General features: G+C 43.8%; 3 protein-coding genes across 8 annotated transcripts; 2 read left to right on the forward strand and 1 right to left on the reverse strand.

The window, feature by feature from the left end:
- The first annotated feature begins 2,315 nt into the window (after nt 1–2,315).
- Nucleotides 2,316–5,787, forward strand: scg2b (secretogranin II b). Of its 2 annotated transcripts, none has more exons than XM_020100451.2 (2): nt 2,316–2,470; nt 3,023–5,787. In XM_020100451.2, exon 2 carries the CDS (start codon nt 3,040–3,042, stop codon nt 4,852–4,854), a length of 1,815 nt encoding a protein of 604 aa, XP_019956010.2. In that variant the 5' UTR covers nt 2,316–2,470; nt 3,023–3,039; the 3' UTR covers nt 4,855–5,787. The 2 variants fall into 2 exon arrangements, with proteins under 2 accessions (XP_019956010.2, XP_069367334.1); XM_069511233.1 differs by lacking the exon at nt 2,316–2,470 and adding an exon at nt 2,771–2,905.
- Nucleotides 5,788–5,989: 202 nt separating this feature from the next.
- Nucleotides 5,990–10,653, reverse strand: ap1s3b (adaptor related protein complex 1 subunit sigma 3b). 3 transcript variants are annotated; one of them, XR_011238770.1, is made up of 6 exons: nt 10,474–10,653; nt 8,972–9,150; nt 8,741–8,849; nt 7,607–7,744; nt 6,755–6,879; nt 5,990–6,659 (listed from the first exon to the last, which is right to left on the reverse strand). XR_011238770.1 is itself a non-coding variant. In XM_020108175.2 (6 exons), exons 1-5 carry the CDS (start codon nt 10,474–10,476, stop codon nt 6,838–6,840), a joined length of 471 nt encoding a protein of 156 aa, XP_019963734.1. In that variant the 5' UTR covers nt 10,477–10,653; the 3' UTR covers nt 5,990–6,659; nt 6,818–6,837. The 3 variants fall into 3 exon arrangements, 2 of the variants coding, with proteins under 2 accessions (XP_019963734.1, XP_019963743.1); XM_020108175.2 differs by having other exon boundaries at nt 6,818–6,879; XM_020108184.2 differs by lacking the exon at nt 6,755–6,879.
- Nucleotides 9,328–14,634, forward strand: dhrs12lb (dehydrogenase/reductase (SDR family) member 12-like b). Of its 3 annotated transcripts, none has more exons than XM_020108158.2 (10): nt 9,328–10,285; nt 11,378–11,511; nt 11,731–11,813; nt 11,911–12,006; nt 12,093–12,174; nt 12,273–12,334; nt 12,478–12,582; nt 12,688–12,778; nt 13,654–13,791; nt 13,909–14,634. In XM_020108158.2, the coding sequence occupies exons 2-10, from the start codon at nt 11,451–11,453 to the stop codon at nt 14,082–14,084; spliced, it is 894 nt and encodes a 297-aa protein (XP_019963717.1). In that variant the 5' UTR covers nt 9,328–10,285; nt 11,378–11,450; the 3' UTR covers nt 14,085–14,634. The 3 variants fall into 3 exon arrangements, with proteins under 3 accessions (XP_019963717.1, XP_019963724.1, XP_019963710.1); XM_020108165.2 differs by lacking the exon at nt 9,328–10,285 and adding an exon at nt 10,694–10,814; XM_020108151.2 differs by lacking the exon at nt 9,328–10,285 and adding an exon at nt 10,867–11,024.
- Nucleotides 14,635–14,653: the final 19 nt, after the last annotated feature.

The following is a 14,653-nucleotide window of genomic DNA, read 5'->3' on the forward strand; positions in this document are numbered from 1 at the left end:
TCATGACCTCTGGAGCTGCTGCTGCTCAGGGTGGAGGAGGCTGTTTTGTGAATGGACAGATGTGATGTCAAAGGAGTGATGGTGTGTTATTATACAACGCACCCCTCTCCTCTCTATTTGTCCAACCATTCAGTCCCCCTGCCCCCCACACATACACACATATACAGACACATACATAAATATTGATGGGAACTTAAACAAGCCAGTGCACTGCAGCAGCCCGGCAGATTGATGTCTGTTTAAAACATTCAGGAAAAAGCACCTCCAACATTGCCAACATCTTTTTTGATGATGCACCGTGTGCTCAGCACAGAAGGTGAAGCGAAAAGATGAAGTTGGCAGTTATTGTTTCTTTTAGCATTTTAATGGATGTGAAGGATCACAACACGGACTAAATAAGGAACAGACTGGATGCAATTAGATGTGCAATGAAAGTGAGGGGGGGCAGGCCGGAGCAGGTCTAAAATGGAAGAGCACTTATATGTATGGGATGTCAGAGGGCACTGAGTGGAATAGTTAAATCACTTTAGATGGTATGGAGGAGACTTGATGCTGCTGGAGGGTAAAACTATCCTAATGCAGCTAAATGAAGAGGCACATGGCCTGTAGACACTAACAAAGACTGGAGCAGGGACAGCATGAAACAGGAGTCCTGGAATTCTTTTATATATGTTTATTACTTTTAAAGCATTAGCTGAAAATTAGTGGATGTACTAAGGCTCCATTATGTGTGTGCAAATTACTTCTTGATTTATAGGGGCTCAAGAGGAAGAGTGAGTAATCCACTGGTCCCAACAGGAGTCAGAGGTTCAGTCTCCAGCTCTTTCAATTCTCTGTGTCCAAGTGTCCTTGTGCAAGACACTGAACCTCAAATTGCTACTGAGGCTGTGTGTGTGAATGGTTTATGAAAGCGTTGCACATACAATGTATGATGAATATATGTGTGGAGCAGTGACTTCTACTGCAAATTGCTTTGAGTATAGAAAAGTGCTGTATAAATACAGTCCATTTACCATTTGTTTCCCCAAGAGAAATAGTTTAGAAAGCGTGTGGTGATAAAACTTTTTTATATCCTTTTTTTCTTCCTAAAGAAAAACTTAGAATTACATACAAAGAGGAAGTTATTATTGTTTCGCAATCAGGGGTGGATCCAGGGGCAGGACCAGGGGTGGACACTGGCCCCAGCTTAAATCTAAAGGGCCCCACTGCTGACAGCAGTCAACAAAATAGTCACTTTTATTATTACTTAATATTACATAACAACATTCACCACGTTGGCCACTTTAGGTTCACATCCAGATTACACTTTGCCCACAGCACCACATTTGCCAAAAAAAAGGCCCACATTTGTTATGGGATATTTGGGTCACATTTACTATTTTACGAGTCGACCACTTTAGGCTCACATCCATTTTGTGTCTGGCCACAAGAAGGCCAGAAGTACTGCATCATCGCCTGAGGTAGACCACCTCCGTACGCTGTGTGGTGACATGTTTCAAAGAAAAAAGGTATACACCATAGTTGCTTTTTTTTTTTTTTTATTACCCAGTTGTTTGCTGGATGATATTAAAAATAAGTACTTAATTAGTAGTATAGGCTTTTGATCTCACTACGACCTTTAATGTGCAGGTGGCCCCTTTATCTTTGTCAAGATCTGATTGCTGGAGCTGTGGCCCCCACCGACAGAAAGGTGTCTATCACCGTCACTGTCAGCGGGGGAGAGAGACAGAGACAGATAGACTGGATGAATGAGAGAGGAAGAAAGACACTGAATGAATGAGAGAGGGAGGGAGAGGGAAAAGGAGAGAGAGAAAGAAGTGAACTGCGACAGCAACTCCGTGGTGGTTTGAGCCTGTGAGTCATCGCTACAGGGTTTAACTCTTCATGTGCCATGGCGACGACAAGTGACGGTGGAGGTGATGGTGAAAGCTTCCCACTGGTTTACACTCAGATGGCTGGAAATGCTCATTTACGACCCCCCAGTGAGAAAGGAAATACTCACTTTGGCACATTATTATAGGACTTTTTCTAAAAATCAAAATACATCTCAATAAACTGGAACCTCACTGTTGATCAGAGACAATATTTCTCCCTTTGAATCGAGCTCTCTAAAGTCTGCTGGAGCAAGTTTAAGAGGATGAAATGCTCCAAAGATCCTTCACATTTACATCAAGCAACTGTGACCTGCGACTATTAAACATTATACTTTCTACTGAGCGGTGCTGAGGTGCAACAAACTGCACGGAGAGGCTATTTTTAAATACTGCCATATAGCATATCATGAACCTGAATCATTTATATGGGTTTTTTTAAGGAGCGGGCTATTGCGTGTGTTGTGTGATGACGCGGTGGTCAGGTGTCTCCTCATAAAACGAGGGGAGCTGTCCAAGTGCTGAAAACAGAAGAGAACTGCACCGCTCCGGAGGAGATGCCATAAACCCTCACCACTGTCTGAGCTACATTTCCAAAGGTAAGACGCATTTTTTATTTTATAGGTTGCAATTCTTTTCTTTTAGTTCAAATAAAACTGCCTCTCCATATGTATTCGATTGGAAGGGGGTGTTGTTTTTTTCCCTCCATCTCCGCAGGTCTCGACTCTTGCAACAGGGCTGTTCATTGTGTAGAAATACATCAACAATTGGCGATTACATAGAGTTGTGTGGTTGCTATGGTGAAATAAAAGGCAAGGGAGAGATTATGTTTTTTAATGATGGCTTATGTTGTTAAGAGGAAATCGGATGCTTAGGTTGCCCATAACAACGCGGGGAGTGACTCATCCAGTGATGTGAATGTGTCTCCACACGCATGAGCATCATATCATTCAATTTGCACAGCGTAGGTCCCCAATAGGCACACAGACCTCGGATCAAAACAGACTCCCTCACACTTGTGCTTTCGGGTTTTGGTAAAAAGAAATGAATAATTTATAGAAATATACACACACCGGTGGCTTTGCTTTGTTTTGCCCCCCCCCCCCCCCCCCCCCTGCTTCGCTAACAATTCGTGCTCTTTTCATTTCCAGGTAACAAATAGCCTATAATGCTGCATTTCCACCACAAGTTGCCCACGGGGGGAGCCATGGTCCTGCTCGCCTTCCTCCTCCACGGATGCGCCGTGCAGGCTGCGTCTCTCCCCCGCCACTTCAGGCTCCGAGGCGGGGAGAGTGAGGGGCAGCCGGCTGCCTACCCACCGAGCCCCGACATGATCAAAGCCCTGGAGTACATTGAGAACCTGAAGCAGCGGAACGGGGGCCGACCCGAGCCCCTGGATTACGACGAAGTGGACAAGTTCAAGATCCTGCTTCAGCTCGCTGCACAGCAGGACGAGGGTCCCGGGGATCGCCAGCCTGCTCCCGGCGCGCAGAGGCAGGACATTACCGCCGAGCAGCTCATGAAAGCCCTGCTCAAGTCTCTGCAAGATCAGGCCGGCAGGGAGACGAAGATCAGCCCCGCATCTGCGCCCAGGAACGACCGCCGGACGCACAGGCACCGCACCAAAGACACCGAAGTCCCCGAGAGCGCACCGCTAGACTACGGCAATTTCCCCAGACCCCACAAGAAGTACCCGCTGATGTTTGAGGACGAGGAGAACACAGACGCCTCAAAGCGAGCCACGGAGGACCTGGACGAGCAGTACACTCCCCAGAGTCTCGCCAATTTGCGCTCCATCTTCGAAGAGCTCGGGAGGATGCCCACATTCGGCGGCCAGAAGAGAGACGTGTTCGGGGACGACGATGATGATGATGAGGAGGAAGGGTTCAGCCTGAGGAGCCAGGCGTACGAGGACGTGGCCGGAGGAGAGGAGTGGGTCCCCGTGGAGGAGAGGGAGGAGACGGAGGAGATGGTAAACGGCAGCCACGAAGAAATGGCTCGGGCGCTCGGTGAGCAGGAGGAAGCCGAGAGGGAGGAGATGCAACGCCGGGCCAACCAGAACCACGAGGGGGCTGATGATGACACCAAGCTGGTAGATTATTACCTGTTGAAGGTCCTGGAGATGAGCGACCAGACGCAGAAGCGGGACAAGATCGGGGAGCAGAGGAAGAGACTGATCCGCCCCTCCATCGTGGATCCCCGGACAGTGAAGGAGCTGCTGGAGCTCTCCCTGAAGCTCCACGTCCCCCCACAGGACCTCATCGACATGCTGCTCACAGAGGAGCTCAGGAAGCTGCACCGCGACCGTCAAGCACCGGTGCGCTACACCACCGGCCAAACCCCAAAGATCAGGTACTTCAGCCGCAGACTGCCCGTCAAGAGCAAGCCCCCCGCGGAGGACATGGACAGGGAGGACTTTTTAGATATCATCGGAGTGGAGACCATCAGCAACGAGTATCCCGTGGTGCAGAGACCCATGAAGACCTCTCCCTCCTCGGACAGAATCCCACTGGCGTCAATCCCTGCTGCAAATCCTGGTCCGGTCAAAATCCCTTCTCCCGCCGGACGCAGGGAGAACCTGTTTTTATCCGAGCTCAACAAGATGCCCCTGAAGCGTCAGGCAGACGGTGCCAATGATGAAGATGATGATGATGACGGTGACGTGGAAGACGAGGTGACGACCTACCTGGCTGCCAAAATCCTCACGGAGTACCCCAACACCATCGCTAAGCGGGACACCCAGGCTCAGCTGAAGAGCAAGTTCCCCTACGAGCTGTACGAGCGCGCCATGAAGGACTACCTGGGCCAAGCGGACACTGCGCTGAGGCCAGTGGCCAAGAGGGAGAGCGAGGTGGCCACGGAGGAGAGGGTAAAGCCCACAGAGGTGCAGGGGAAAGAGGAGATACCGGCCAAGACCACGGCTCCACAGACCGTGAACGAAGAGGAAGAAGGGCACCGTGAAATGACAGTGGCAGGGATGTAGCCCGATACCCCACCCCACACACACCCCCCACCCTGCAAGACGCACGAAATTATGAATATAGTATTTATACTGTCTCAAAAATAAAGTTTGGTGGACGTGATCTAGTTTACAAACATTTCTATTATATGAACTATAGCTGGTATAATGTCATCCCCGATGAAGATCAACTATAGCAATCTTACTGGTCCAACACAATTTTTTTGAAAAAAAAAAAAAAATATATATATATATATATACATACTAGTCCCTACTTGCTGCAAGAATATTTTAGAAATATTACCATGATAGTGAGGATATTAAAGGTGCAGTCCGTGCACAGATAAGGAAAAGTGGTATCCTTTAAACACCTTGATTGGATGTAAACCTGTTGTTACTCTGAACTTGCCAATGAATACACTAATATTAAAACTAAAATTATAGAAGTTTTGTGATGTTGTTCAAAGTTTGTTAACATTAATGGTGTTTGTAAGCAGGCCTATATTTTCAACTATAATCAGCTGAGTGATGGTTAAAAAAAAAAGCTTATTTTTCATGTCAAACTATACAAATACATATGTGAATATACATGTAAATTATAAAGTATATTGCTGACTGGGCCTTTAAGAACACAAAGTGTATACAGTATAATGGCAGGGGTACAATAGGAATATGTTTTTCTTATAGGACGGCGTGCCGGGCTGAAAACGAGCGTGGTCGAGACTCGTTCTATATTCAGGTTTAGTGGATGTAATGTTACTACTATTATTGATAAATATTTCCAAGTCTAAATATGAGACCGTCGCCTGCCTTCCAACCCTTTCATACTGCGAAGCTCTGTATCGTTGGCCTACCAGTGGTTGTGCTCTGTATGCTCATTTTTAAACCATTTTGTACATGTTCAATGATGTGTGAGGAATAACAGATGAATAAAGCATCAGCGGTATTATTTTTCTCCTTGCTGAGTTGTGTTGCCTTATTAAAACAATTTTCTTTAAATCAAACCATAGACATAAAGGTTTATCAGAAGAAAACAGTTTGTGGAGATCAACACTTTTAATCATGTTGATAGTTGGCTTGGTGTCATCCAGACTGATTTATTAAGGTGGATTCCTTTGATATAAAATTAATCATCAAATAAAGATTACTCAAAGCAGAGTGTTTTATCAAAATACATATTTTAATCGTAAGCCACAATATCATAAATTTCACATCATTAAAAACAGTGATATTCACACCCACACTAGCAACGGCTCCTTTTCAACACCAATCATCCCACACTTTAATAATATTTTATACAGAGAAAAAAACAATATGAAACGTATAATTACTTTCATTCATAATTTATTATTTACTAATATAAAATCAATCCATTTTAACTTCACAAATTTTTTTTTCCTGCAATCAGTCCCCACTTCAATTACAACAAATTTATGTGGGATTTAGATACGAATGCAACAAACCTGTAGAGCTAAAATCAATGTATTTGTATAAAATTCATATCCCTGGACCTGTATTACTACTTCATTGAATCCATATAAAAGCATTACTTCCCAACCCCTTCCTTCACTTGAATGTATAAGTATGAACAAAAGGTAGACTTACTCTTGAATTAGGTTATATTGCAGCGATGCTTAGAGCAGGAGCAGACGTTCAAGACGGCAACTTTTCCCTTTGAAAATGTTCAGTAGAGTCAAAGCTAATCCCGTTTTCCATATTCTGAAACTTCTTTGACTCATGTACAGTACACTTGGTTCCTGTATTCCTCCCCCTTTATGTCCCTTTTCCATGTGTTAAAATGCAGGTTTGCTCATATACTCCTCCATGGTCTAGAAAAAAGGCAAAAACAAGAAAAATTAGTCTTCAGCCTCTTTGAAATGCATCATGATACAATTAATATTCACTGGCACACGTATGTAATCACCTGTTATAAAGTGCTGAGCACACCAACAAACGATAGGTGACTAACACAAGCACAACGTCTAACCTTTCTGTCCATATTCAAGGTCATCCAAACAGCTCCACCTCATACCACTCACTGCTGTCATCCTGAAGCGATAATGGTCACAATGAATGAGAGGCTATACTGCACATAATCCAACTCTAGGTTAGAAGCGTTAGTCAGCGCTACTGAGAACAACAGAACGACACACCCAGAGAAACTACAGTAGCACACAGAGCCACAGACTCTACAGGGGGAACAGGGAGAATCAGTCAAAAACCGTTTTTAAAACCTATGCCACGTTCCAGGGAGATCTGTCTCTCACTCGCCATAACACAGGCAGAGAGCGAGAGAGAGAGAGATACACACACAAACACACACAAAAGGGAGAAAAACCAGCAGCACAAGCACAAATCTATTCAAAACAGGTGCAACAGCTAATATTCAAAAGCCTTTTAGCTATGAGAAGGACAAAGACACACAAGGGACTCAGCAGCACCGCTGTTAATTGAACTCATTTTGATACCGACTACTTGCTGGTAAGTTCACACTCACATTAATTGAAACAAGTTCTCATGATGGAGCTTGATACAGCATTTGTGTTAAATGTTGATGTTTAGTAAATTATAAGGAAAATCAATTTCATCTGAACCCTTCTCATTACCCCGCATCCGAGATTGAAGAAAATATATAATCACCTCTAAACTAAATTCCAAATCATGTCACTATTCCTTTAATGATTCTGAGCCATGCAACACGTTACATGGTCACACCAAAAATGCAAGCCACGCCCTGTGTTGTTTACGAGTGTTAGCGTGTGTCACCGCAACTCACCTCTTGTAGCATGTCCGAGGCTTCGATACAGCGATTCACCATCTGTTTGGAGGTTTCTTGTATCTCACCCCCCATGAGGAACTCATCCAGGATAAAATAGGCCTTTTCAAAGTTAAAGATTATGTCCAGCTCACACACCTGAGAGGAGGTATGAGGGCGGATATGTTGGTTATTTTGTAAAGTATCAAATTTAAAATGCTTCATATGATATTTCCAGTATATTGCCCTTGATTTTAGCCACCATAAAAGCAACACTGTGCAACTTCACCTCACCCTGAACGCCTGTTTTTGCTCTGTTAGTCTGATAGTTGCATCTTAAATTGTCAGAATCGGGCAGCGCAAGTTCAAGAGTAAGGCCGAACTGTAGATCAGCCACATGCTGATCTAACACTGAATAATAAATACTTGCAATTAGTAACACACATATTATTGAAGTTCTTTCAAATTAAAGTTTAAAATTGTGTTAATATACAACTTGTTAACTTCAAGTTGAACTAGGCTGGCACCCAGTAACAGTCCCTCTCTGAAACCACATTTCAATTCACTAGATCCAGATTTTTATTTGGATCTGCACCAAATTGCAAACACACATAAATATCAGTCCCAGAAACATTCCTCTCTCCCATGAAGATCCATGAATTATTCTCTGAGGAATCAACAGAAATGTTGAAAAACTCTGTATATGACAATTTTAAAGAAAGTGAAACTATTCCTGGATCTGCAACAAAATAGGTTTGTCCTTGGTTCATGCCCCACCTCTCCACAAAATTTCATGGAAATCTATTGAGTAGTTTTGCATAATCCTGCAAACAAACCTCCTTTGTGGAGGTGTCAAACTTAATTCATTTGTGTTACCAATCGAAATAATCTTTTAAGCTGGTACAACAATTTTCTTTTTTCAGTGTAGAGGTCAGTAAGAAGAGTTTGGAAGAGTGTTCAATGTTCAGTGAGGAAAGTTAAAATGACATGCTCTCCTGGTTCAGGAAGCTGGGGATCGTGAGGACACAGGGACCAAAATAACTGATCACCACAAGTGGCTGCAGAGGGCGCTGTTGCTCAGTAAAAGTTGCATTGCGTTGCTTCAGAGAGTATAGATGCATATTGAGTCAAATATAGTGAAACACAGTCAAATACATTGCCAAAGTACTTGTCCAGCAACTCCACATAACGATGAATAACCTCCAGGGCTAGCAGCTCATTCTCCTCGTTCTCTATGGCCAAGCAGAAATACAAGCTTGCATACCTGAGGAAAAGGTGACATTATTATAAACTGGCATTGATGGGGATACATATTACACAGCAGCTGTAACTAAGACACCTGCTGGCTAAGACAGTCATTTAATAACATGTGGAGGCAGCATCCACCTCTTGTAAATAATCTTGAGGTCTTTCCAGTGTAGGAAGTTACAGGAGCGGGGTTGCCGTGCCAACACCATGGTGGTCATGTCCCTGATGATCTTCTTCTTCTCTCGCTCTGAAATGGGTGTGAACCACTTCTGCAGACGCAGCTTCCCCTGGCGACTGAAGAGCAGCAGGAAGCGCATCTAACAACACAGACACATCAGCGGGGCAATCATGATACATGCATGGACAGTGGGGGTGACTTGAGCAAATATACAGTCGTTCAGTAGGACATTAACTACCCTCGACACGCACACGCACACACACACACAGAGAGAGAGAGAGAGAGAGAGAGAGAGAGAAACCAAGGGTCAAACCTGTGACTTGCTGTTGTCATGGCTCATTAAAGAGTAACTCCACTGACCAAACAAAAGGGGAAAAGAGGAGGGTCAACAACTGGTAGAGGAAAAGGTGACGGAAGTTTCCTTTTTCCTGATCCTCAAGAGAGTTAAGGAGTTGGGTTTCAGATGTTTGGAGAATATGCTTCTGAGCGTTGGAAATAGATTTGGCTACACATCAAGAGGAACATTACTTTCCCTCACTGCTGCACTGTTTTCACCTTCCTCTTGTTGTTCATGTAAGAGAGGCTGGTATGAGGGAGTAAGTTAGGCTTTTCACTGGGCAACATTTGTCCTTATCTAGATTGTTTCTCTTATTTTTGTGTGTTCAGAAATGCGTATATTGTAGTATTGACACATCTTGAATATACTTGCATAATATCTTATCTGTAAATCTATTCATGTATTTTAGCATAAGAGGTCGTACACTGGGCAGACGGTGAGATTATTGTACACATATGATAATTATCGTACATCTTGCAACTCCAAAGCATACTAAACATAATCTAATCCTATCATGACCTCCCCTTGGCATGTTTAAAAGTCTTTCAAAATCAGATTCATGCTTCTAACAGTTATTTTAGCCGATGATTCCTCCACATCTCTAAATATGTTCTATGTTTTTAAATCTATTGATTGTGTTCAGTTTGATTGTGTGGGCCTGCAGGGGAGATGTCTCAAAGAGAACTTCGTGGTTAAATAAAGGTTGAATAAAAAATTAAATAAAGACACAACTGGAGGAATGTGTGAAGTGAACACATTTCACTGGAGAAAAGCAGCAGGCCCACAACCCCTCTTCAAACAGGTGCTTCCCTGTGCACTTCCCCTGTGTCAGAGGCAGTAGGCAAATTATGGACAGAGCTGCTCCTGTCGACGGAAAGTGACTAAACCTGTTCTACTGAGGGGGAATCGAACACCTCACTGTGGGTCAAAGTGGAAGGTAAGACAAAAGAAACTCAGTAGAAACCAAACACATCTGCTGTGGAGCCGCGTGACGAGAACAAACAGGGCTGAAGTGAACAGGAAGCTGTGCGGAAGTGTAGTTTTTAGCATTAGCCACCTGAGAGTGAGCTGCATCAGGTGTGAACAGGTGAACAAAAAGCAAACAAACACCGAACAGCTACTCACCATTGTTGATGTCGCAGAACGACCTGTGACCGACAATCAGATATTTTAAAAACTAATTAAAATAAACTCTGTAACCCTCAGAAAAGGGTCGAACAGTCCGGACTCAACACATTTCTACGCGTCGCCCACTCCAGGCACCAGCAGAGGTTGGGTTAACTCCGCCCTCCCGGGGAGCGGTGCCTGCAGGACCCGTCATCAAATCAAACAACCTGCTGGATTGGTCACATTCAGTCAGTCCTGTAACACACACCAGCCCATCCCGGCTTCTATAGATCATCACGTGGGTGCTTTAGGCATTTAAATGAATGAAAACTAACACCCCAGAACTTTTAAGAGACAAGGTGAGTGTTGAAGGTGTTGTTACCACTCAAAGCCGGTAGGGGGCGGTAGATGGTCGCTGCCTCCTTGCTTCATGTGACTCTGATCTGTCACAGTGCTTCACCAGCACTGTGAAGTCTGACCACTTCCCCCCCCCGGTTCACTCTGTGTGATAACATGTCTGTGTACAGAAATACCATCTGGTTTCTGAACGGAATCCATCACTACACAAGGTCAGTGCTGAGAACAGTCGAGTAGAGAGATGCTGTCAGGGAGATGCTTTGTGTGTTTCACTGTTTATTCTCTGTAGAGTCACTCCAGCCTTTGGATTGTGTAAACGTTGGTTTTACCGTGTGTAAACATGTATTGTGTGTCACGTCTTTAAGTGTAAACGCTACCAAACAGAGGAATATTCAAATGTCTGGTCCCTGTATATAACACAAACAGGCCTTTATGGACAGTTACACAACAGTTTCATTGAGTCTTGAGGATGACACTCGCATCACTCGATTCTTCTCCAGCTAAAAATGTGTCAAAGTTGTGATTTCACTATTCCTTTCTTAGCTTTGTGTGTGTGTACCTTCAGGAAGGGGTATGAGGCAGCATCCAAAGACTTCGAGCACCAGCAGCTGGATGTGTCTGTTGTGGGACGGTCCTTCATGGTCACTGGAGCCAACAGTGGGATCGGCAGAGCGACAGCCATGGCAATAGCCAAGAGAGGTATAGGCACACACACGCTGTTAAAGGGATAGGGACAGTTAAAGGGGTAGTTCACAGAAAAATTTAAATGCACTCATTATCTACTCACAAACTCCAAAAGTGTTAAACGCTTACCCACCCCTCCTTCGGCATGGTGGCGAGTAGATAATGAGTGCTTTTTATTTTTGGTGAAATATCCCTTTAAGCACTCAGTAGTGAAGCCATGTGATCTCTTTCCAGGTGGGACCGTGCACATGGTGTGCAGGAACAAAGAGAAAGCAGAGGACGCCAGGTTGGACATCGTCAATGAGTCTGGGAATACGGTGAGGGTTGATGGTAAAGAACATGGCTGAAACTAAACAGGAAATAATTTAACATGTCCCATACCTTTTGAGAAAGACTGATAATTGAGTTTTCCAGGAGGTGCATGTCCATATTGTGGACATGTCAGAGACACGCAAAGTGTGGGCGTTTGCAGATGCCTTCAAGAAGCAGTATTCATCGTTGAACGTGTTGGTACGTGTCCCCAATCTTCATCACAAATTCTTTACCAAACTAATAACCATGCAAATTTTGACTCATCTCACTTTCTGTTGTGACAGATAAATAACGCAGGCTGCATGATGCACAAGAGAGAGGTAAACGCTGAGGGACTGGAGAAGAACTTTGCCACCAACACGATGGGTGAGACATCATGCTGATGGTCGATCGCATCATGATTCTGTGGAGGGAATCAGTTTTTGATATGAAATCAAGGCTAAAGCATTTCTCCATTTCTCCAGGGGTGTACATCCTCACCCAGACCCTCATACCACTTCTACAGAAGAGCCGGGACCCAAGAGTGGTGTGAACACATTTACGCAAACAGATACAGTATACACAGGCCGAGTGTTGAAGTGCATCATGTGGACAGTACAACAGAACTTTTGTCTGCAGTAAAGGGGCTGTTGTCTCAGCACACTGTGGCCTCTCCTCTCTATCTGTTAGATCACTGTGTCCTCGGGAGGCATGCTGGTCCAGAAGCTCCGAGCGGATGACTTGCAGTCAGAGAGGGGATACTTTGATGGCGTCATGGTCTACTCCCAGAACAAGGTCAGAGCGGAACATGGGATATCTAGATCATGAGGCTTTCTTTTTTTTAAGTGGAACTCTGGATGTAAATAATATTAGTGATGGGAATGTGTTGTTTCTTTTCAGAGACAGCAGGTGGTGCTGACACAACAGTGGGCCAAAGCCAACCCTGTGATTCACTTCTCTGTCATGCATCCAGGCTGGGTGGATACACCAGGTACTAACTAATCACTAATTCGTGCCAACACAAGTGGAAGCAGGGTATTTGTTTTAGCTTCTGTCTGTGTGTACGAAATATTTAAATATCAGTACACATGGACAAGGTGTCTCTGCTTACTACAGAACTACAGACAAGAGCTAAAAGTTGCATATATCAATAAAATGTATTATGATCAAGTGGTAGAAATGTTTCCGGTTCGGCTGGTGTCTTGCTTTATGGAGTTTGCATGTTGTCCCTGTGTCGTGGGTATGTATACTCTGGGTTCTCCAGCTTCCTCCCACAGTCCTAAAACATGCAGATTGGGGTTAGGTTGATTGGAGACACTGAACTGACTGTAAGTGTGATTGGTTGTTCGTCTCTGTATTTGGGCCCTGTTATGTGCTGATGACCAGGGTGTGTCAGCTCTGTCAATGTCAGCTGGGATTGGCTTCAGCTGCCCCCCCAAGACTCAAGAGAATACGAATTAGATGATGGATGGATGGATGATTGAATTGTCATCATGAAGTCTTAAAAATTGCAACCAATAACATTAGAGATACGATCGAGCTTATCTTTCATCACTGTGTGGTACAAGTTATTATGGAATGACATTATCACTGTGTGCAGGTTATACATTGCTCCTCCAATGAGGAACCAATGCTGATTCTGCTGCTGCAGCTCTCATTCACTTTCTTTCTCTACTTTTTTAAAATGTTTTGTTAGTAGTGATAAAAAAAATGTCTTTCAAAGATGCACTGTCCACTTTTAGTTTTGCTTTGACCAGTTATTCTATCTAGTGGAGACTTATCTGTTTGATAAATATTATTTGTCTCATCTGCTTCACTGCAAAAATAACATTAAAACCTAATTTTTATAAAAAATTATGTCTCCAGCTGTTTCCACGTCAATGCCTCAGTTTCACCAGATGATGGGGGAGAGGCTGCGCAGTGTAGAGCAAGGGGCGGACACTGTTGTATGGTTGGCCTTGTCTCGAGCTGCAGCCAGAACATGCAGCGGGAAGTTCTTTCAAGGTGAGCTGCGGAGAAATCTGTTCAACTCTAAATCAGTACAGAGAGAGATGTTCTTATTCAGCCCTTTTCAGACTTCCTCTGTAAATTCTGTCGCCTGAGAGGTTGTTTGTGTTGCAGATCGTAAACCTGTTGCTGCCCATCTGCCTCTGGCCTGGACTCACAGTTCTACTGAAGACATTCAAAGTTTCATTACCCAGCTGGAGACTCTGGCTAGAGCTGCTCAGTCACAACCAGATCCAGAGCTTAACAGTTCCCTCAACCCCTCCATAATTACCCTTCCTCAAGTCGTCTGAATTCAGCTGTATTTGTTGCACTGTATTACATAAAATTATTACTAACATCAAGATCAGATACTGGAAAGTGACACATTTATCATGTTGAGTTCAATGTACTTTCTAATTGTGCTCATTCACTTTACAGACATGTAGTTCAGTGTCACCTGATTTGAACTGTTACATGTTTACTGCTCTGTATTAACACTGCAGGTCAGAGTATTGATTTAATAAGTAATTGCCTGAAAATAACATATTACATGCATGTAATAAATGAGCCTGTAGATGATACAATTGGATTTTGATTTCTGACTCACCGTTCTCGATGTATACACTGCAGGTGTCACTTGAGTTTGTTGTGTGTGGAACCCAAGCTGCACAATCTCCTTTGTAGCACTGACAGAGTTGTTAGAAACTGGCATGAAATAATTACAATGAAACATTAAAAACAGAGTCTAATAGGTGCAATGTGAAAAATCACTGTCGTTGACACCATGGGAAAATGTGGGAATCCTAACCAAGAGCTTGAAACACATTTCTCAATGTAATAAATCATTTTGAGAAGAGCAAATGTCAGTGTTGTGAGTTCT

Source organism: Paralichthys olivaceus, chromosome 16, assembly GCF_024713975.1.
Source record: "Paralichthys olivaceus isolate ysfri-2021 chromosome 16, ASM2471397v2, whole genome shotgun sequence".
NCBI lineage: Eukaryota > Metazoa > Chordata > Actinopteri > Pleuronectiformes > Paralichthyidae > Paralichthys > Paralichthys olivaceus.

What these genes read in the sequence shown, in the direction of transcription:
- scg2b (XM_020100451.2), top strand. Translation starts at nt 3,040, where the DNA reads ATGCTGCATTTCCACCACAAGTTGCCCACGGGGGGAGCCATGGTCCTG.
- ap1s3b (XM_020108175.2), bottom strand. An exon ending in CTCAAGATTATTTACAAGAG is followed by an intron (nt 8,850 to 8,971) that starts GTGGATGCTGCC and finishes CCTTTTCCTCAG; the next exon opens with GTATGCAAGCTTGTATTTCT. An exon ending in CCTCGGACATGCTACAAGAG is followed by an intron (nt 6,880 to 7,606) that starts GTGAGTTGCGGT and finishes TTATCGCTTCAG; the next exon opens with GATGACAGCAGTGAGTGGTA.
- dhrs12lb (XM_020108151.2), top strand. Translation starts at nt 10,969, where the DNA reads ATGTCTGTGTACAGAAATACCATCTGGTTTCTGAACGGAATCCATCAC. An exon ending in AGAGCCGGGACCCAAGAGTG is followed by an intron (nt 12,335 to 12,477) that starts GTGTGAACACAT and finishes TCTATCTGTTAG; the next exon opens with ATCACTGTGTCCTCGGGAGG. An exon ending in AGGCTGGGTGGATACACCAG is followed by an intron (nt 12,779 to 13,653) that starts GTACTAACTAAT and finishes TTATGTCTCCAG; the next exon opens with CTGTTTCCACGTCAATGCCT.